Genomic DNA, 21,281 nt, shown 5'->3' on the forward strand with positions numbered 1-21,281 from the left:
GGTGGACTTAATCTCCACTGTACTGCACCAGCGCTGCCAGAAAGCAGCAGCGTGTCCTCCCATCACATTGTACTTGGGGAAGCCGACTGGAGAGGCATATGGGCACTGTCCAAAGAGGACCCCATTAGCAGAATAAAATCCGATCAAAACTGCCCATCCTGTATTTCTCACCTTTTTATATGAAAACGTCGTAGAGAAAACTGGGAAGAATACTATAATGATATACTAGTATAATATTTCAATCATACGATGACCCATATACTTACCGTGTGGATTTCAACACTTGCTAACATTTTGCTGTATTGGCTTTATCCGTGTGCATTTTCTGAACCATTTGCAAGTTGTAGACATCAAGACGTTTCACCCTGACACTGAATGCTACTGAGCATGTGATTCTTAAAAATCAGACCTTTCTCCTACATAATCATTGTGTCATCGCACCCAATAAAACGAACAATTGTTTTCCAGGGCAGATTTTCATAATCATCCCAAATATATTTTTAATAACATTTTTCCTAATTAGGAAACCACAAGATCCGGCACTTGGCTCTTCTAAACTCATTCTATTTCATCCGCCCCCTCCCTTTTTTTTTTTAATGAATTGATCTTTTGAAGAGATTGGGCCATTTACCTTGTAGATTGTCCCACATTATAATTTTGTTTGACTTTTTCCTTCTGGTGTCATTTACCTTGTTCCTTTACCTCTGAATTTCTTGTTAAAGCATGATTGGACTCATGATCACCATTTTGAAACACTTTATAATGAAGTATAATACATATTCCCCATATACTGTAAGGGTATGAGGTCGATGAATTTTCACCATCTGAACATACTCAGGTCAAGAAGAATATGACCAGCTCTTCAGAAGTCCCCCTGAGAAATGCAACCATACCATTCATGTGGTTGTAGTTTGTTCCATTTCCACTGAGCCCAAGTGGGTGTCTCAACCTCAGTATTATTGACATTTTAGGCTAGAAAATTCTTGAGACCACCTGCAGAGAGGTTGCAAATGCTCAGCATTCCAATGGAAAGAACAGGAAGTCAAGGAGGAAGGTGGCCATTGTGGGTAGAGGAAGTTGGTCCCAGGCTATCAGGGGTCCTCAAACTACGGCCCGCGGGCCACATGCGGCCCACCGAGGACATTGATCCGGCCCGCCGGGTGTCGCTGCCTGTCCTGCTTAGCAGCCGACTCGTCCCGGGCCCGCAGTGCGCATAGGAATTTGTTCATAGTTTTTTTTTTTTAAACTATAGTCCGGCCCTCCAACGGTCTGAGGGACAGTGAACTGGCCCCCTGTTTAAAAAGTTTGAGGACCCCTTCGGAAGGGAAGGAGAGAAAGGCTGGTGCTGGAGCTTGTGAAAGGAGGTATAAATTGCAAATCACAAGTGTGTTTATTTACAGAAAAATCATGAGAAGCAGGAACAGATGGGGCTGCAGGGAGGTGGAGCAGCACCTGATGCCGAGGTCATTAGCTGGTTTCAGGAAACACAGGCTGGGCTGTGGGGGAGGTCTCTCTCTGCCAGCTTAGGCTGAGGCCCCAGGAGGGGCATCAAGAAAAGACTTTCAGGTGCTCCACCAGGCGTGGGTCCTTGTAGAGCTTTTCCTCCAGCGCCAAGTACTTCAGCGGGGCCAGCTCCTTGTGTCTGAAATCGGAGGGAGGAGCGAGAGGTGGTGGTGGGGTTACAAAGCTGGTGCTCCGGCTTCCTAGTGGGTCCCCTCGGACTCTCCTGCCCGCCTCACCGATTGAGCCGCTGCTCCAAGATACGGATGCGGAACATGGCCTGAGAGCAGTAACTCAGGTACAAGTCTTCGTCCTCGGTGGTCAAGGTCACCTGGTTCTCCTGGTACCACTGCTGTTTCTTCTGCAGCTCCTGGGTCTCCTGCGGGCACGGAGAGGAGAGCGCAGGAGGGGTGATGCAGGCTGACCCTCACCCGGGTCTTAGGCTAAGACCCCCCGTCACCAGAGAACCCATGAGGGTTGACTCCGCAATCACCATCCACAGAAACCAGAGGAGCAGAGACGGGGCCAGAAAATGCCTTGAGTGGGGGCCACTGGGGTTGTGTTGAGAGGGATATCAAGTCCATGGGGTCAGAGCAGGGTTCGAGACTGAGACAGCCATGCGGCTCTGGAAAAGTTACCTTTTCAGAGCTTCCAATTTTTTGTCTGTCAAATGAGGGTCGTTATACACACTCACCACCACCACACAGAGCTCTTTGTGAAGATTAAATGAGATAATGCATAGGATTTGCATGGTATCCTTCCAACCAATAGAAATGCATCAAGGACTAGAAGTTGTTACAATGCACCATCCTTCCATCCATCCAACCTCCCATCCATCCATTCATTTACTCATCCCTCCATCTACCCATGCACCTATCCTCCTGTTCGTCCACCACCCATCCATTAGCCCACCACTCACCCATCCATCCATCCCTTCATCCACCCTTCCACCCAATGAGCCAGAGTAAGGAAGGACAACTTGGTCATCTGGAAACTCCAGGCAATTGGTCCCTCACAAGTCTGTGACATGGGGGGGGGGGGGGGGGCAAAGAGCCCTGTGCCCATTTTCAAGATGAGGATGCCAAGGTCCTCTCCTCTACCCGGGCCATGGCCGTACCCTCTCGAAACGGGCCTGGATGAGGTTGGCCTTGTCGATGAGCCGCTGCTTGAAGTCAACGAGGCACTCGTCCTTGAGGCGAATGGCCTGCCAGCGTGTCAGCTTCTCTCCTGGGGGCAGCTGTGCCAGGAATGGGGCCAGGTAGTCCAGCTGGGCCTCCACCTGCCGCAAGTGCTCCTCATGCATCACACGCTCCTGTGGGGGGCGGAGGGGAGTCAGCTGGACCAGCAGGAGCTGCAGAGCCCTTCCGGCCAGCTCTGCATCAACACGTGACCACATAAAACCAGTCCTCAAATCCAGAGCCCAGTGCTTGGTGCCCCTGGGACTCGGCCTCGGAGCGGCCTGGGGGCTGTCTCTTGTACCTGTGGTGACTGGTACAGCCAACTCTCCATCGTCCTTGAATTCATGTCTCTCTACCTGAGCCTCAGCACACACCTAACGCTCAGTCGATGCTCGCTCAGTAAATGGTGAGAAATGGTTGTTATTCATGATGTTGAATCAAAAACTACCAGTAACTCTCTCCCTTTTCCCCTTTCACGCTGGAGCCTTCTGTCTCGTGTTGGCAGGCAAGGGCCAGGGACGCGGGAGAGATGTGGGGGCTGGTGCCCATCACTGGGAGTCGGAGAACCGGTCATCTGATGCCCTGTCCTGCTTCTCCAACCTCCAACTATTTTTAGAAATCTCTACTTGGTTGGTGAAGGAGATTTCAAAGCTGGCCTCGAAACCAGGCTGGGCCTTGCAACCTGAGGGGGTAACCTGAACTCCCTGTGTGGCAGGGGATGGAGAACTCAGGCCTGTGTCCAGGTCTGGAGCTCGAAGGGAACCCCAGGTGGAGGTGGGCACACACTTCTCACTCTTCCCGCCTGCAGAAGAGGCCTTGGGCTGGCCTCAGCCCCTGGAGGTGGGGGAGACCTGGCCTGGGTCCTAAGTGCTCTTTGGGGTGAAACATAGGAATGGTCGGCTCAGCAGCAAGGATGCGCACAATGAGGTCAATGACTTCATCCCCTCGAGAGGGCTTCCTGGCAGAATCCCTAATCATCCTCATCACCCGGAGGCCCGGGGGGTGCAGGAAAAGTCAGGGCCGGGGAGGGGACGAGGCTCACCATGGCCTCCCGGTACTCCCTGCTCTTCTCATTGCGCTTCGTGTCGTAGATGGAGATTGTCAGTGTGTGTGCCTCCTCCTCTTCCTCTAGAAGCTTCAGGATCTCCAGCACCTGAGTTGGAAAGTGGGGGAGGGCATGGTTAAGGCATCCCCCCACCCCTGCCACTTCCCACCTGCCCACTCTCCCAGGCAGTGTCTCCCGGGGGACCCTACCTCCAGCTCCGACTCCCAGGCCTGATGCCTGGACAGCTTCTCTTGCTCCTTCAGCTGCATCATGGCCTCGTACTGGTACAGGAGCTTCCTGGTGTGCTCCATGGGCTCCACCTGGGACAGCGGCCACAGTGGCAGAGAGGCAGCAACGGCTGGGGTCACGGACGGACTCTGGAGCCAGACCTCTTGGGTTCAAATCTTCCCCTGCCATTTTCTAGCTGTGTGACCTCAAGCAAGTTGCTTAACCTCTCTGGCCTCCAGTTTCCTCATGTATAAAAGAAACATGAGCCCGGCTGGTGTGGCTCAGTGGTTGAGTGTTGACCTATGAACCAGGAGGTCATGGTTCAATTCCCAGTCAGGGCACATGCCAGAGTTGCTGACTAGATCCCCAGTAGGGGGCGTGCAGGAGGCAACTGATCCATGATTCTCAACATTGATGTCTTTTCTCTCTCTCTCTCTCCCCCGCCTTCCTCTCTGAAATCAATAAAAAAATATAAATATATACTGTATATTGTAAAAGGCCCTTGACAAAATTGATGGCAACTCAATTATTTTAAAAAACAGACACAGAGAATAACAGAAGAGAAACTAGAGGCTCGGAAGAATGAGCCGGGAGAGTGAGGATTTGAACTGGGAGAGCCCGCCCCAGGAGGTGAGAGGACCGTCTCCTCCAGGGCTGGTCTCGGGATCTGGGGTCTGCGCTGCTGCCCGGGGCGGGGGGGGGGGGGGGGGGGGGGGGTTGGGGAGTAGTCTTTCTTGGGGGGAAAGGGTAAGAGTTTCAGAAGAGCTGCCAAGGGAAGGGCCCTGGGACAGGAGCTCTTCCTTTTCCCAAGGGGCAGAGAGGAACTCCCAGGCTGGGAACCGGGAGTTTCCATCCTGGGAGGGGAACCGGGCCCTGCTTCCTTCTCCTCACCGCCCCCGCCCCTGCCCGCCACGCCCCCCCCCCCACACACACACACCCCCGGGCCCACCTCGTAGCTGATACACATTTCGGGGGTCATGATGATCTTGTTGCCCTTGCTGTCCACCTCGGTGCGCCGCAGGAACTCGCGCCTGGACGCCGTGATGTGGTCCTCGCGGCAGTGGTAGCGCAGCTGGATGCGCTCCTCCTGGATCAGAAACACGCGCTCCTCCACGTCCTCGTCCGCGGGCTTGGCCGGGTTGCGGAAGAACCGCTCTGTGATTTTCTGCGAGGCCGGCACGTGCATGGATGGGTGGTGGGAAAGGGGATTCCTGTGTGTCCCCGAGGGCGGGAGCAGAGGACGCTCCGGGACACTGGCACCTGCGGTCATTTAGGGGTTCCTGTGGAGCAGCCCCTCCTAGCCAGACAACGGTGCTGGTGGCCCCACAGGTTCCAGTGCCAAGCCACCCAGCCCTGGGTGCTGCTGGGTGTCTTCTCTAGCTCCCTCCGCAAGACTCCGCTTGCTCACCTCCGGAGTGGGGAGCTCACTACCTCTCCGGTAGCCTTCTCTATTCCCAGCATCCCTTCCTGCTAGAAAGGGGGTTTTTGTTGGCTGGCTGCTTTGCTTTTTGGCATGCAGCCATTAAATTCAGTGGTCACATCATTTGTAATGATATGGGGTGGGGGGGGGGAATGCACAACTTAATAGTACGTGGGTCATAGAAGGATTCTACCTACATACACACATCTCAATCAAGTTAGAAAAGACCCTACAAACCAAGCCTATATTATGTGGTACTATCTGAGAGATGCCATTCTGAGATTGTTTTTACCATTTTCCCCTTTATATTTTTTCTCTATGTTTATATGTTTCCATGTATTTATATTTTTCCATATATTCTCAATGTTTAGTCTGAGTGTACCCTTCCTCTAATAGTAAGGAAGTGACCCCTCCCTGGCCTGGTGGCTGAGGGCACACATGGGAAAGGTCACTTGGGGAACACCCCTCTGGAGTCGGGGCTGTCCCCACCCCGGGGTCACCCCGGCCTGTCAGAGCACCCTGTCCCCAGGCCAGGAAGCCCGTACCATGATAGGCCGGGGGTTTGACTCCGCGCTGCTCAGCGTCACCTTCTTGACCCTGGGCCCGTACGTGACATGGCGGTAGGCGAGGAAGTCGGGCCGTCCTTGGTAGTGTTCGCTCATCGTCTTGGGCGTCTCCTCGCGCTTTATCAGGCCGTCCACGCGGGCCTTCTCGTAGAACTCCATGACGCGGTCGTTCTCGGGTTGCATGGACATGTATGAGTGCGCTGCGGCGGGAGGCGGGCCAGGGAGGCGGCGGGGTCAGCCCGGGGAGCCCTGGCCGCCCGCTGGGTGCCCCAGCCCTGACCTCACCGCTGAGCCTTAGGTCCGGAACTCGTGTCCCCCTGGTGGGTATTGAGGCTGTTTGCAGCCTCTTTCTTCTTACAAACACCTCCATGATGAATGTCTGCAGCGTGCATGTCAAACCTAACTTGCCCATTATTTGCTCGGGACAAAGTCAGAGCACAAATATTTTAAGGCTGGTGTTGGTGACATTGCCTGACTGCCCTGCGGAGGGGTTGTCCCCATTTGCTGTCCTGCCAGTAGTGACAGGGGCGACTTCCGCGGCTTTGCACGCCTGCTCGCTCCCTGCAGGGCCGGGCATTTTTCATCTTTGACGATGACATGAGTGCTGTAAGATGGCTCCTTCATGAGCTGGTTTTATTTCTTTTATTTCAACCATCAAGTGAGGCTGACCTTTCCTTGGGGGTTTGGGGGAGGAGATGGTGTATTGACCTTATGTGTTCTCCCTTCCCAGGGTTCATGGTCATGTGCACGGCCTCCACGCCCTCTGCCCGCTGCATCGCCCTTGTCGGAGCACTGGTTGGTTTTATTGCTCAGCATCCCGACCCCTCTGGAAGCGTGGCCCCGCTGTGCGCCTGATCCCAACCACAGATCAGCATGTGGTCCTGCTCTCACTCTCCTGGAGGGACATGTGTCACCTTTCCTTGGCCCTTTTGTGCTTCCCCGGCCTCTCACACCTGGCTGGCTGGAGGCGGCGGGGCGGTGTCTGGTGCTTGCCACCCAAAGAGGCCTGTGGCTACACAGACCCCGGTTCTTCCTGCCACAAGCCAGTCACGCGGGGGCGACTCTGAGGAGCGTGTAAGGCCCCGTGGGGGGCCCTGGCTGACCCGGCCATGGGGTCCACTCACCACGCAGAGCCTGGGGATGGCCCGGCTTGAAGTAGTCGATGATCAGGCCCGTCACCTTGTTTATGTGCTTCAGCTCCAGCATGTCCTCCCGGTTCTGGTACCACTCCTTCATCTCCAACAGCTTGGTGCCTGTGGGCCGAGCGGCGCTGGCTGCACCCCACCATTCCCAGCAGTGCCCGCCCACACTCACACCGACAGAGCGTCAGTGACGTGCCAAACGCCACACAGCACGTCGGGGGACCTGCCCCCCGCCCGGCTGCCCCCTTACACTCCAAGTCCTCGTAGGTGCTGAGGCGGGCCATGAGGCCGTTGCTGTTGAGGTACGGGGCCCACTTCTCCAGCTTGGCCCTCTTGTACTGGATCACCTTCATCCCGTTGGGGCAGCGGGTCTCGAACGCTGTGGACAGGGTGCGCTGGGGTGAGGGACCGCCCAGATCAGGGGGAGGGAGGCCAACCCCACTCAGCCCTCAGCCAGCCCCCGTCCACTGAGCTGCCCGCTGAGCTCCTCCAGGCCCCAGGCCCGCTGCGGGGGGGCGGGGGGGGCAGAGGGGAGTGGACTCCAGGACTGGCTCTTGCCCTGGAGTTCTCAGATCTGAGCCTGACCAGAGGACCCATACACACACACACACACACACACACACACACACACATCCATACACACACACACACACACCCATACACACACACACACACCCATACACACACACACACACATATCCATACACACACACCCATACACACACACACCCCCATACACACACACACATACACACCCCCATACACACACACACACCCACACACACCCACACACACACACATCCATACACACACACCCATACACACACCCATACACACACACCCATACACACATCCATACACACACACACCCATATACACACACCCATACACACACACCCATACACACACACCTATACACACACTCATACACACACCCATACACACACACACCCATACACACACACACCCATACACACACACACCCCCACACACACCCCCACACACACCCATACACACACACATCCATACACACACCCATACACACACACCCATACACACACACAACCCATACACACACACCCATACACATACCCACACACACCCATACACACACACACCCATACACACACACCCATACACACCCCCATACACACACACCCCCATACACACACACCCCCACACACACCCATACACACACACCCATACACACACACCCATACACACACACCCATACACACACACACCCCCACACACACCCATACACACACACCCACACACACCCATACACACCCCCATACACACACCCCCATACACACACCCATACACACACCCATACACACACCCCCATACACACACACCCATACACACACACACACCCCCACACACACCCATACACACACACCCATACACACACACCCATACACACACCCATACACACACCCCCACACCCATACACACACACCCATACACACACACCCATACACACACACACCCATACACACACCCCCCACACACCCATACACACACACCCATACACACACACACGCCCCCACACACACCCATACACACACACCCACACACCCCCATACACACCCCCATACACACACCCCCATACACACACCCATACACACACACCCATACACACACACCCATACACACACACCCCCACACACACCCATACACACACACCCACACACACACCCCCACACCCATACACACACACCCATACACACACACCCATACACACACACCCATACACACACACACTGCCAGGCCTCCTGCCCTAACCTGGCTCCTTCTGAAGCATCACAACTTAGCTCAGAGGACACCTCCTCCTGGAAGCCCCCATCTACCCCCAGGCTCCCACCCCGGGAGCTGGGTGCTCCCCCCTCTGGTTCTCATGACACTTCTCTGGCCCTCCCCCCAGCCCCGCCGTTGGAGTAGCCTAGGGTCTAGTCCAGGGGTGGGCAAACTTTTTGACTCGAGGGCCACAATGGGTTCTTAAACTGGACCGGAGGGCCGGAACAAAAGCATGGATGGAGTGTTTGTGTGAACTAATATAAATTCAAAGTAAAGGAGCAGAGGGGAGAGCAAGAGAACTCTCCGCTCTTTCGGCTCCGCGGGCTGGATAGAACAGCCGAACGGGCCGGATCCGGCCCGCGGGCCATAGTTTGCCCACGGCTGGTAGGCACTCCCGGACGGGACCTCCGGGGCCAGCAGATGTCGGCAGAGGCACAAGCACCCTGTCCTGCTGCTTTCCCGGGTCCTGACCTCCCTTCCCCTGTGCCATCTGGGTGCTGTGCACGGCCTCCCCCTGGCAGGGTGGGGCGAGGGAGAGGAATGACTGTATCCTGGTCCTTGGTCCTCCACTACCCACCACACACACTCCCTCATCCAGCGGAGTCAGCTGAGCCCCCTCCTGTACGCCAGGCTGGTGGGCCCTCCAATGAGTGTGTGTAGCAGGAAGGAAGGACCAGGAGGGGGCAGCAGGAAGCAGAAGGGGTGGGAGTGAGGGGCTGGGGGGCCAGGGCAGCCTCTGCTGGCGTCCCCCGGGGTCACTGCTGCCCAGGCGCTGGGGAGGGGGAGTGAACACACACGGACACACCTTCTGGGGAGATCTCAATGGGCTCCACCCAGGAGTGCGGCATGTCGAAGCTCTTATCCTCGTCCTCCTTGCCCTGTTGGGAGAGGCGGGGCGGGTCAGAAGTTATAGGCAGAGCCTCTGTCTTGCCCCCCCCCCCCACCTCCCCCGCCCCATCGCCCAAGGTCAAGCCAGGGTGGCATGTCAGCTCCCCTAGGGGACCCAGAAGTCAGGGCAGGTCTGACCTGGCCTGGTGTGACCCAAGATAGGGATGAAGGGGAGCAGCCTGCTCCCTGGGGGGCTGGGACCTCCCCTGCGCCCTCCTGGCTGGGCGGCCGCACCCCTGCCCTGCACGTCCCCCTTCCCTCGGTTGTCAGCGGCACCAACGTGGCCATGGCCCTTGGTTGAGAGAGGGGCTTGGAGTCAGGTGCACCCAAGCCCCAGCCTCCACCGAACAGCAGCTCAGGGGTCCCGGGAAAGTCTTAACCGCTCTGAGCCTCAGTTTCCCAACTGGGGCCCTTGGGAGGGTTTACATAAAGAGCTGGGGACACTGCCTGGCTGTCCTTATTGGCTGGTTCTTTCTCTCTGAGCCTTGGTCTCCCCAACCGTAAAATCAGGCCTGGCCTAGACAAATGGTCCTCTCACTCGGGGACCACAGAAACCTGAAGAAGATTTCCTCAATTTAAAGCTTCTCGCCCACAAACGTTGTTGCTCCGGCCTTTGCCGCCTGCTCAGCTAATCGGGCCGCCCCTCGCGGCCAGCAGGGGGCGCCCGTGCACCAGATTTACTGTCGGGTCTCCAGAGCTGAGGACACTGAATTACGCTCAATACAGTTTCCCAGGTGTCTGCACTGCTGTGCCTCGCACGTCACACCGATGGTCTCATTTGTCCTCAAGCAGTTCCAGCAGATGGAACAGAGTCTCCGCTGAGAACCCAGACTACAGAGCCAAGCTGCCCGATCCCAGGTTCACATCCCAGCTCTGTCACTGGCTGTGTAACTTGGGGTAAAGTTGCTTCAGCCCTCTGCGTGTAAGTCTTCCTATCTGTAAAATGGGAAGATAACCATCACGAATGGTAAGACTAGTACCCACCTCTCCCGGTGGTTGTGAAGATTTAGACAGGTTAATTCAGGTTAAGCACCTACGGGCACTTAGTCAGGGGCCATATGAGAGTTACCTATTGTTATGGTAGCATTGCGTCTCCCAGAATCCAAATGAACTCACCCCCAGGACCTCAGAACGTGACTATATTGGGAGAGAGGATCTTTAAAGGGGTGATTAAGGTAAAAGGAGGTCATTAGGGTGCACCCTAATCCAATCTGACTGGTGTGCTTATAAGAGGAGGGGATTAGACATAAGACACACCGAGAGAAGACCCTGTGAGGACACGGGGAGAAGACAGCCATCCACAAGCCAAGAAGAAGAAACCAACTCTGCTGACACCGCGGTCTTGGACTTCCAGCCGCCAGAACTGGGAGACAATACATTTCTGTTGTTTAAGCCCCCCAGCCGGTGGTACTTTGTTATGGCAGCTCTAGCCAATGAATACACCTATTATTAGCTCAATGCCTATAACTGACCCATTGACCCCACTCCTCCATTTGACATACGGAGGATGAAACGGAAGCTTGCAGTGATCAGGGAGTTCGCCCAAGGTGTCACAGCCAATCCCCAAGGCCTCTGGGCCCCTGACCTCCCACACAGGCCTTCCTGCTGATCTGCCTGGAAGACTAGGACAGTGGTCGGCAAATTGCGGCTCGCGAGCCACATGCGGCTCTTTGGCCCCTTGAGTGTGGCTCTTCCACAAAATACCATGGCCTGGGCAAGTCTATTTTGAAGAAGTGGCGTCAGAAGAAGTTTAAGTTTAAAAAATTTGGCTCTCAAAAGAAATTTCAATCGTACTGTTGATATTTGGCTCTGTTGACTAATGAGTTTGCCGACCACTGGACTAGGAGATCAGAAGAGGGATGCTGGCGACTGGGGGAAAGGCCCCAGGTGAGTGACCTTCAGAAGGACTAATAGGATGGACAAGAAAGGCCTGGAAGTGCTTGGGGGAGATCATAGTGGCTATGCAGGAAGGCCCACAAGTGAGGGGCTCCCTGGGCCTGTGAAGGAGGTCTTAGCAGCCTGCTCCAAGGGCATACTCCCTGAACAGGATCGTGTGTGTGTGTGTCGGAGGTGGGGGAGGGGGACAGGACCTCAATGCAAGTCACAGCCCTCCCCTACTCCATTGGGTCATTGGATCTGTCTGGGCCTCAGTTTGTCTATCTATAAAATGAGGCCATAATCCAGGCCCTTGAGGAATTTATAATTGGCCTATCTGGACTGACCCCTCCCACACATGTAAATGCTATCAAGACGTTTGTCAGGCCAGCCTGAACCAAGACCAAGTATGAAGCCCCCCACCTCCCCTTGCCTCCGGCCCCCTAGGTGGGTGAGACTTACCAGATTGTCTATGTCATCGTCATCAATCAGGTTATCATCATCTTCATCCAGGATCGACAGGTGAGGCTTATCTGTCCCCAAAAGCAGGTACTCCCACCTCACAGGGTCTCCCAGGTCAAAGATCAAGTCCTGATGGAGGAGGGGACCAGCTGAGCACACCCCACAGCCTTCACGTCCCTCTCCTGCTCCACAGGGCACAGCAGGGACCAGGGCCCCGGGTCAGAGGGGCACAAAGTGGGCTCCGGCAGCCCCTGTGAGACCATGCCCACCCTCCTCATTTCAACAGGGAAACCGAGGCCCTGAGCGGGGCTGGAAGCCCCCTTCTGCTGCTCAGTCTCCCATGAAGAAATCCCACTGTTGGTCTCTGGGAGAGGTCTGGATGTGGGGCGATTCTGCATTGCCTGGGGCATCCCAGGCAGTGTGTCGAGCAAACACAAGCCAGTGAGATTTTTTGGGAGGGGAGATGGCAGGCCTGTAGAAAGCCCTCCTTAGGGTGTTACTCACACCGGGGGGAAGGGACGTAGGCAGGCACACATGGCACTGTACAGAGGAGGCAGGTGGGGTTCTCTTCCATGGCCTGGGTCCTCCACCTCTGTTCATCCCAGTCCACCTGTGCCTAGGCTCACCTGCCAGGTAACTCCCAGCAGGTGGGGAGCACCCCACATCCCCAGGGTGGCATGCTGTTCCCAGAATCAGTGTCCCAGAGGGAGGGCAAAGGCTTAAGAACAGCTGCATATGTCTTTAACTCGCATAACTGGCTCTATGGTTATATACTAGTACTAGAGGCCTGATGCATGAAGATTCGCGCAAGAATGGGCCTTCCTTACCCTGGCTGCTGGCCCCGCCTTCACTCTGGCCGGAGCCGCCTTTCCGCCTTCCCATGCTGCCCAGAGGCCCGGAGCGGCTGGGGTGGTGCAGAACGCCCCCGGACACTAGGCACCTGTGTATGCAAATTAACCCACCATCTTTGTTGGGTTAATTTGCATACTCACTCCTGATTGGCTGGTGGGCGTTGCGAAGGTACGGTCAATTAGCATGTTACTCTTTTATTAGTGTAGATATCTATATATATAAACGCCTAAGTGACCAAATGACCAAATGACCAGTTGACTGGTTGCTATGATCCGCACTGACAATCAGGGGCAGATGCTCAATGCAGGAGCTGGCCCCTGGTGGTCAGTGTGCTCCACAGCGGGAGCAAAGCTCAGCTGACCGACGGGCGCCAGACACCGGGCTCACGGCTGGTGAGTGCAGCTGTGGCGGCACAAGCCTCTCCCACCTCCACGGCAGCGCTACCGGAGCGGCGGCAGCAGGTGCAGCGGGGCTGGGATGAGTGGGAGCAGCTCGGCACCTGGCCTGGGCTCAAGCTCCTCCCTGGCTGCCTGCTGCTTCGTGCACTACTACATCCCTCGGGCCAAAACCGGCAGTCCGACATCCCCCGAGGCGTCCCAGATTGCGAGATTGTGCAGGCCAGGCTGAGGGACCCCACCAGTGCATGAATTCATGCACTGGGCCTCTAGTATATATATATTTATTTATGGAAATTCATTGAGCTGTACACTTAGGATGCGTGTATTTTTCTGCCATGTATGTTGCATTTCAGTACGTTTTTAAGTCATTCATACAAACTAACCATTCACCTTGTACAGGATACACAGATCAAAAGAGAGACGATCCCAGCAGAAGGGAGTGGGCTCTGGAGACTCAGCTCTGGGGAAAGTCTTCTGGTGGCCAGCTCTGCCACAGGTCACCCCCCCCACCAACTGCCACACCCACGCAGGCCCCTGCCCAGCACCTTGCAGCAGTTCCAACAGTCCTGCATGTTGATCCAGTAGTTCTTGTGGTTCCACAGGCTTTCAATGCCCAGGAAGTGGTCGTCCTGGGTGCTGTAGCTGCGTGCCGTTAAAGGGTCAATGAAAAAGCTCTCGGGCACCTCACGCTTCCCCGACAACACCAGCACCCACGAGTGCACCCGCAGGCCGTGCAGGGGGTCGGCTTTTGCATTCTCCGCCTCCTGCACAGAACAGGTGGGTGACCATGAGCCACGTGGGTGGGAAGGGGGGGGTCATCTCCCCGGGGCTGGGGGATGGGCAGGAGAGCAGAGTTCTGATCCAGACTGTACCATTGGCTGGCTGAGTGACATTGAGAATATCATCCCACCTGTGAGTCTGTTTTCTTATCAGTAAAGTGGGAGGGACTGACTCGATCTGGGGTTTATAAACTGGGCTCTTTGAAGTGCTAGGGTAGCTGGGATTTACTGGCTTTCTGTGTTGTGATTTGTGGTGAGATTCCATCCAAAGAAAGGTAGTGGGACACCGTATGGCTTCCTGGCCTGCTTCCCTTTGGGAGAGGGTGACTGTGTCATGTTCATGCTTGTGTCCCTAGTGCCTAACCAGAGGAGGTGCTCAGTAAATACCACATGGGAGGAAAGGAAAGAAAGGAAGGAGGAAAGGAGGTGGAAGCAAGGATGGGAGTGTGGATGGGCAGGAGAGATGGAAGGAAGGAAGGAAGGAAGGAAGGAAGGAAGGAAGGAAGGAAGGAAGAAAGGAAGGAAGGAGAGATGGGTGGATGGATGGAGAGATGGGAGGATAGATGGGAGGATAGATGCATGTATGTATGTATGTATGTATGTATGAATAGGAGGATGGATGGATGATGGAGAGATGGGAGGATGTATGTATGTATGTATGTATGGATGGATGGATGGATGGATGGATGGATGGATAGAGAGATGGATGGGTGGGTGGGTGGATGGATGGATGGATGGATGGATGGATGGATGGAGAGATGGATGGAGAGATAGATGGATGGATGGAGAGATGGATGGGTGGGTGGATGGGTGGATGGATGGATGGAGAGATGGATGGATGGATGGATGGATGGATGGATGGATGGATGGATGGATGGATGGAGAGATGGATGGGTGGGTGGATGGATGGATGGAGAGATGGATGGATGGACGGATGGATGGATGGATGGAGAGATAGATGAAGAGATAGATGGATGGATGGAGAGATAGATGGAGAGATGGGAGGATGGAGAGATGGGAAGATGGATGGATGAATAGATGGGTGGATGGATGGAGAGATGGATGGGTGGATGGATGGATAGATGGATGGGTGGATGGATGGATAGATGGTTGAGGATGGATGGGAGAGCATATGTGGGTGAGTCTTTAGTGAGAGAGTCTGGAATGAGGAGGATACCAGAACTGCCCACCATAACATAGGCTGCCCAGGCAGCAGAACTCTGCCATGAGAAATCTACCACCAGAAGCTGGCTGACCACCAGTGGGAGATTCCCAATGGCCAGGCCGAAGTGGTAGAGAGGTAGAGGAGGGGATTTGGACCGGGGTGTCCATACACATATTTCTTCCATGACCTGTGTCTTTCTCGTTCCTAGAAACGCCTCCTCGAGAGCTGAGCGCAGGGGTTGAGGGCTGAGGACCGGGGACCCACCTGGAGGCGCTCCTCTTCCTCCTTCAGCCGCTTCTCCTCCTCAGCTTTGATCTTTTTCTGCTTCTTCCTCTCCTGCTCCTGCTCGTACCTGCTGGTCAGGTCCCGGGGGGGTTTGACGGCGTACTTTTTAGGTGGTGCCACTTGTTTCTCCTGGACTGTCTGTCACCAAGCAAGAGAAGAGCCCTAACCGGTTTGGCTCAGTGGATAGAGCGTCAGCCTGCGGACTGAAGGGTCCCAGGTTTGATTCCAGTCAAGGGCATGTACCTTGGTTGCAGGCACATCTCCAGTAGGGGGTGTGCAGGAGGCAGCTCATTGATGTTTCTCTCTCATCGATGTTTCTAACTCTATCTCCCTCTCCCTTCCTCCCTGTAAAATATCAATAATTTTTTTTTTTTTTTAAAGAGAAGAACATCAGCAGCCACGAATCACCACCCCTCGGACCAGGAGATCACCGCTGCTCCTGGAGCCTGCGGGCTCTCTCGCTTGCAGCTCCGTGACCTTGGGCAAGACCTTCCACTCCCCTAACCTCGAGCTCTTCTGTACATTGGAATGGGGATAATAGAATCTTCTCCCAGGCTTCTTCTGACAAGACAGGGAAATGCCATGGGAGGTGCCCATCAGTCCCGGCACTCAGGAGATGTGGTTTTCTCTCCTCCATGTCCCCCCCCCTCCCCATGCCCACATGAGCTATGATCTGGAGAGTGGGGCAAACTGTTGGGAGTCAGATTTTCCAGCTTTTGCCATTGGAGAGTTTCATATCTTTATTTTATTATTTTAGAGAGGAAGGGAGGGAGAGATAGAAACATCAATGATAAGAATCATTGTTCGGCTGCTTCCTGCACGCCCCCTCCTGGGGATCAAGCCCACAACCCGGGCATGTGCCCTGAGGGGAATCAAACCCTGACTTCCTGGTTCATAGGTCAATGCTCAACCACTGAGCCACACTGGCCGGGCATGGATTTCATATCTTGACATAAAGTAAGAGTTTGCTGTGTGTGTGTGTGTGTGTGTGTGTGTGTGTGTGAGAGAGAGAGAGAGAGAGAGAGAGAGAGAGAGAGAGAGAGATCAGTGGCAAGAAAAATATATACCCAGGAGAAAACACGGCAGAGGCTGCAGACGTGGGTGCGGTGGGCTTGTGGAAGTTAGGAGGGAGAAACCGCGACCCTCCACGGCTTAGAGCCAGACAGACCGAGCCTCAGCCCCGGGTCTCCATTTACGAGCCGTGCCACTCTGGCCACGTGTAAAATCAAATGAGAAGGCCTCCCGTGCAGCGCTGTCCCAGGGCACGACAAGTCTGTGGGCATGAGGGGCTCATACCCTGGGACGCTCTGCCTTTGGCAGCATTGGTAACCTTTTCATCACTAACAGGTTGGCTGAGCTCGGAGGCCCGTGTGTGAGCCAAAAGCAGTGACAGAAGGCTCCATCTTCCTTGAGGAGGTGGGCCTGAGAGGGCGAGGCTCTCACCTGGTGCCCCTCTCCACCAGAGCATCACCAGGGTCGCCAGGTGCTCGCCTGGCACAGGTGCACAGGTGCCCGGCCCTGAGCTGCCGACATCCCCGGGACTGACACCGATCGCTGAGTTTTGGTGTCAGCCCAGTTTGCAAAGCACTGTCTGCCTGTGGTGCGGCTGTTCTCCAAAGGCAGCGAGAGGCTTTCATGGTTCCTGAAATAAAATCCACTGAAGAGTGTTCCTGTGTGCACAGCAGCCTGGGGACATTCTGGCATCTCAGATATAAAAACAACCGCCGCCTGCTGAAGGGCGGGTGACTTTTTTTTTTTTTCCTTTCTGTTAAAAAGGGGCCTTTTTACCTGGGGACGGGAGGGCAAAATGTCCATTTATCTGTTTTCTCCTTAGCTGAAAACGGCTGGATGGACTTTTAAAAAAATATATATTTTTTTATTGATTTCAAAGAGAGGAAGGGAGCGGGAGAGAGAGAGATATAGAAACATCAATGATGAGAATCATTGATCAGCTGCCTCCTGCACGCCTCACACTGAGGATCGAGCCCGCAACCCGGGCCTGTGCCCTGATTGGGAATCAAACCGTGACCTTCTGGTTCTTAGGCCAATGCTCAACCACTGAGCCACACCAGCCAGGTGGCTGGAGGGACTTTTATGGAATATGCAGGGTAAACTGGGAGGAATTTGAAATAAGCCACGTGGCATTCACAAAATTTACCTCCTGGGGAACACAGAAGCTGAAGCTGTTACAAGGGGAGAGGGACAGCCACTGTGGGGACTTAGTCTGTGTGTGTTAAGAAGCTGAGGTCAGCCCAGCCAGAGTGGCCAGAGGTTGAGCATCGACCTATGAACCAGGAGGTCATGGTTGGATTCCTGGTCAGGGCACATGCCCGGGTTGCGAGCTCGATCCCCAGTAGGGGGCGTGCAGGAGGCAGCCGATCCATGATTCTCTCTGATCACTGATGTTTCTACCTCTCTCTCTCCCTCTCCCTTCCTCTCTGAAATAAATAAAAAGACATATATTTTTTAAAAAGCAGCTGAGGTCAGAGAAATCACTGGTGGTTTGAAATCCGAACTCCGTGGTGATGGAGCCGTGTTCCTGTGGCCAGGGCAGGGGGAGGAGCCAGGGCAGGGGGAGGAGCCAGGGCAGGGGGAGGAGCCAGGACACTCTGCTTAAGCGGGGCGCCCCCGGAGCCCGGCCTACCGTCTTGGGCTTCATGGTGAGCGGGCACACCTCCCGGGTCAGGTCCATGAGGCACAGGTCCTGGGAGCCGTAGCCGTTGATGCAGTAGGCGTCGTAGCCGGAGCCGATGAGCATGGAGCAGAGCAGCGTGCTGAAGTCGAAGCAGTTGCCCCTCTGGTACTTGAGCACGGTGGTCGGGGAGTACAGGTGCGTGGGCTGGCAGAGCGGGTGGATCAGCACCGCCGGCCACAGCCCCGGGCCTGTCCTCCCCACGCATCAGGGCTGGGCACTGGCGCCCACACAGGCTGGACCCCCCCCCCCCCACCCAGAGTCCTCTCCTTTGTGGGGCTGGGCGGCCCGCTGAGAATGGGGTGAGAACCCCAGACCCCGTGTGCGGGGAGAGCCAGCCACGCTGGCTTCTAGTTCTCAGGGGCTGTGGGCTCCCTGATGGGCAAGACCCAGGCCAGTGGAAGCTGCGGTCTCACGCGCTTCGATGGGCAATTTCACGGCTTTATCCCAAAGTTCCTCTCTGCTTCTCCCCATCCTTTCCTTCCGGTCCCTTCCTCAGTTCCCACTGTGGACCTATCCCTCCCTCCCCCCTCCCTCCCCCCTCCCTCCTTTCCCAACCAGAAGCCGGCTGAGCCAGAGGCTGTGGGCTCTGAGCAGCAGGGCCTCCTCTCTTTCCTTTCCCTGCCTCCTGAGATCATGAAAGGAAGGCTCTGAAGGCAGAGAGAGGCAAGGGAGGCAAAGAGGTGGGAGCCAGAAGACCAGGCTTGCTGTGTGACCCTAGCTAAGTGGCTGCCTCTCTCTGGGCGTGCCCCCACCCTCCCCAAACCGACTCCTGGGCTGAGTCCTTTTCTCCACACTTGCCTGGCTTCCCAGCCGAGGCCTCACGGGCGGGGGGTGGGGCGATGCAGGCTGGAGCGGTGCTTACCGGCTTGAGAGGGTCGGCCAGGGGCTCCATGGAGAGGAAGTCTGCCACAAACTGGGCGCAGCTGTCCCAGTTGTAGAGCTCGGTGTAGGGCATCAGTGTGGGCCGGATGGTTGTGCTCACGAACTTCTGCCCGGGGGCGGGGGGTGGGGAAGGGGGGAGATATTCCACCTGGGGGGAGGGCACGGCTTTCCCAGGAAGCCAGAGACCTCAGGCTGGGGGCAGGGGGTGCTCTCTGGGCTTCAGGCTCCTCCCCAGGCCTCAGGAGCTGGAGAAAGCGACTCCTCCAAACCCTTCCCGCCCAGATCCAGAATAAACGTGTGCTGTCCCCAGGCGCCGTGATGCATCCGTGCCTCCCGCCATCCCCGCTGTCCCACTGAGTGCCGCCAGGCCTGGCACCCCCTCCCCGATCCCCAATGACCCCGTGAGGCAGGTGCCACTGACAGAGGAGGAAACTGAGGCTCCAAGAGGAAACGGACTGGCTCAGGTTCACAGTTGGCCGTGGAGCTGGGTCTGTCTGGCTCTGAGCCACCACCCCGTGTCGGGACCTCATGCTACTAGAGCCCTTCAGGAGCTGCTCTGCCACCCGGGGCTAGTGGGCCAGGGCTCCAGGGTCTCCCTATGGATTCCTGGAAGGCCCCACCAGCACCAGATCTCACACGGCCCCACGTAAGGCCCTGCTGACGGCTGCAGGGGGCGTGCAGGCCTGGGATTACCAGATAAGAGACAGGGGAGAATCCCCGAGCCCCCAGTGCTGCTCAGACATGGGTTGAAAACTGCCATGCAGCCAAATAAAATAGTCTGTGCGTCTCTGCCGGCCTGTGGGCTGCTGTTTTGCAGCCTTGGGGCTCATCCTCTGCCAGTCCATCTACAGATGGGGAAACTGAGGCCCAGAGAGACCCAGGGACGTGCCCTGGGTTACAGGGCTGGAAGGAAGGAGCCCAGTGCTCAGGTCCTGGGGCCCATTCTGGTCACTCTGTCTTATTTCTCTGCCCTTCCCTATCTATAAGCTCTGGCCCAGGGCAGGGCTGTGCGTGGCCCACCTCCTTCCGCCCTCTGCTATGGAGCCCCCGTCCCCGCCCTCCACGACCTGGCCTTACGGGCACTTGGCACTCGTTCAGTGGGTACAGGAAGAGGGGCACGCGGTCCGGGCACAGGTGGCTATACTGGCTGGAGAAGTTGTCTGCCACCTGCAGCAGGTGCTCCTCCTTGGGCGTGTTGCTTTGGTAGGAAGCGGGCAGCATGGAGGTGTCGATAGTGACTTTGGCGTCCTTGGTAATGACGCTGTGCCCATAGGAGGGATGGCATTAATTAGTCCTCATGAGGCGAGGCCTGGACACGGAACCCTCCATCCACCTCAGCTGCCATGGGCTCTATCCCCTCCTGGTCTAATCCTCCTTATCAGCACTTGCCCTTTGAAACAGATAAGGGAACTGAGGAACAGAAAGGTTGAGTGACTTGCCCAGGGTCACACAGCTAACGAGGGGCAGAGTGGGGACTTGGCCCAGGCAGTCTGAGAGCAGAGCCCTCACTTTTCTGTTGTTGTTAATCCTCACTGGAGGATATTTTTCCATCGATTTTTAGAGAGAGTGAAGGGAGGGGAGAGACAGAGAAACAGACACATTGATGTGAGAGAGGTACATCGATTGGTTGCCTCCCACACGCACCCCGACCAGAGCCAGGGATGAAGCCGGCAACTGAGGTTCATGCCCTTGAGCAGAAGCGAACCCAGGACCCTTCAGTCCACATGCCAATGCTTTATCCACTGAGCCAGAGCCCTCACTCTTAACGGCCTCCCTCTAAGCCCTGGTCCTGCCTCCCAGCCCAAGTCCCTCATTCTGCCTGACTCCTCCTTGCCCAGCCTTGCTCTGACCCGACACTCACGGCGTCTCTGGGATGATGATCTCAATATCCGACAGCTTCTTCTCCAGGTCTCTGAGCATCTCCTGCGTCATGAGGGTTTCCTCCTTCCGTGTCTCCGGCGGTGGCTTCATCATCTTCTCGCCCCTCTCCACCGCGTCCTCCCGCTCAGCAGCCTCCTCCTCCTCCACTTTCTCCTTCAGGACCTCCATTCTGGCGTGTCTCTGGCTGTCTAGAGGTGAAGTCTCTGCAGGAGGGATAAACGCACTCAGAACGGTCAGCTG

General features: G+C 56.0%; 1 protein-coding gene across 1 annotated transcript; it reads right to left on the reverse strand.

Annotated features, from left to right (window-relative positions):
• Positions 1 to 1,548: 1,548 nt before the first annotated feature.
• DRC7 (dynein regulatory complex subunit 7) lies at positions 1,549 to 21,236 on the reverse strand (the record flags this gene model as incomplete). The annotated part of the gene is made up of 17 exons (XM_080644685.1): positions 21,022 to 21,236; positions 20,238 to 20,421; positions 19,141 to 19,266; positions 18,228 to 18,422; positions 15,563 to 15,721; positions 13,900 to 14,118; positions 12,105 to 12,233; positions 9,685 to 9,757; positions 7,330 to 7,458; positions 7,062 to 7,190; positions 5,917 to 6,137; positions 4,901 to 5,116; positions 3,933 to 4,043; positions 3,721 to 3,831; positions 2,618 to 2,812; positions 1,740 to 1,879; positions 1,549 to 1,642 (listed from the first exon to the last, which is right to left on the reverse strand). The coding sequence occupies exons 1-17, from the start codon at positions 21,207 to 21,209 to the stop codon at positions 1,549 to 1,551; spliced, it is 2,619 nt and encodes an 872-aa protein (XP_080500811.1). The 5' UTR covers positions 21,210 to 21,236.
• Positions 21,237 to 21,281: the final 45 nt, after the last annotated feature.

The sequence above is a fragment of the Plecotus auritus genome (genome assembly GCF_963455305.1).
Source record: "Plecotus auritus genome assembly, chromosome: 10".
In the NCBI taxonomy this organism is placed as follows: Eukaryota; Metazoa; Chordata; class Mammalia; order Chiroptera; family Vespertilionidae; genus Plecotus; species Plecotus auritus.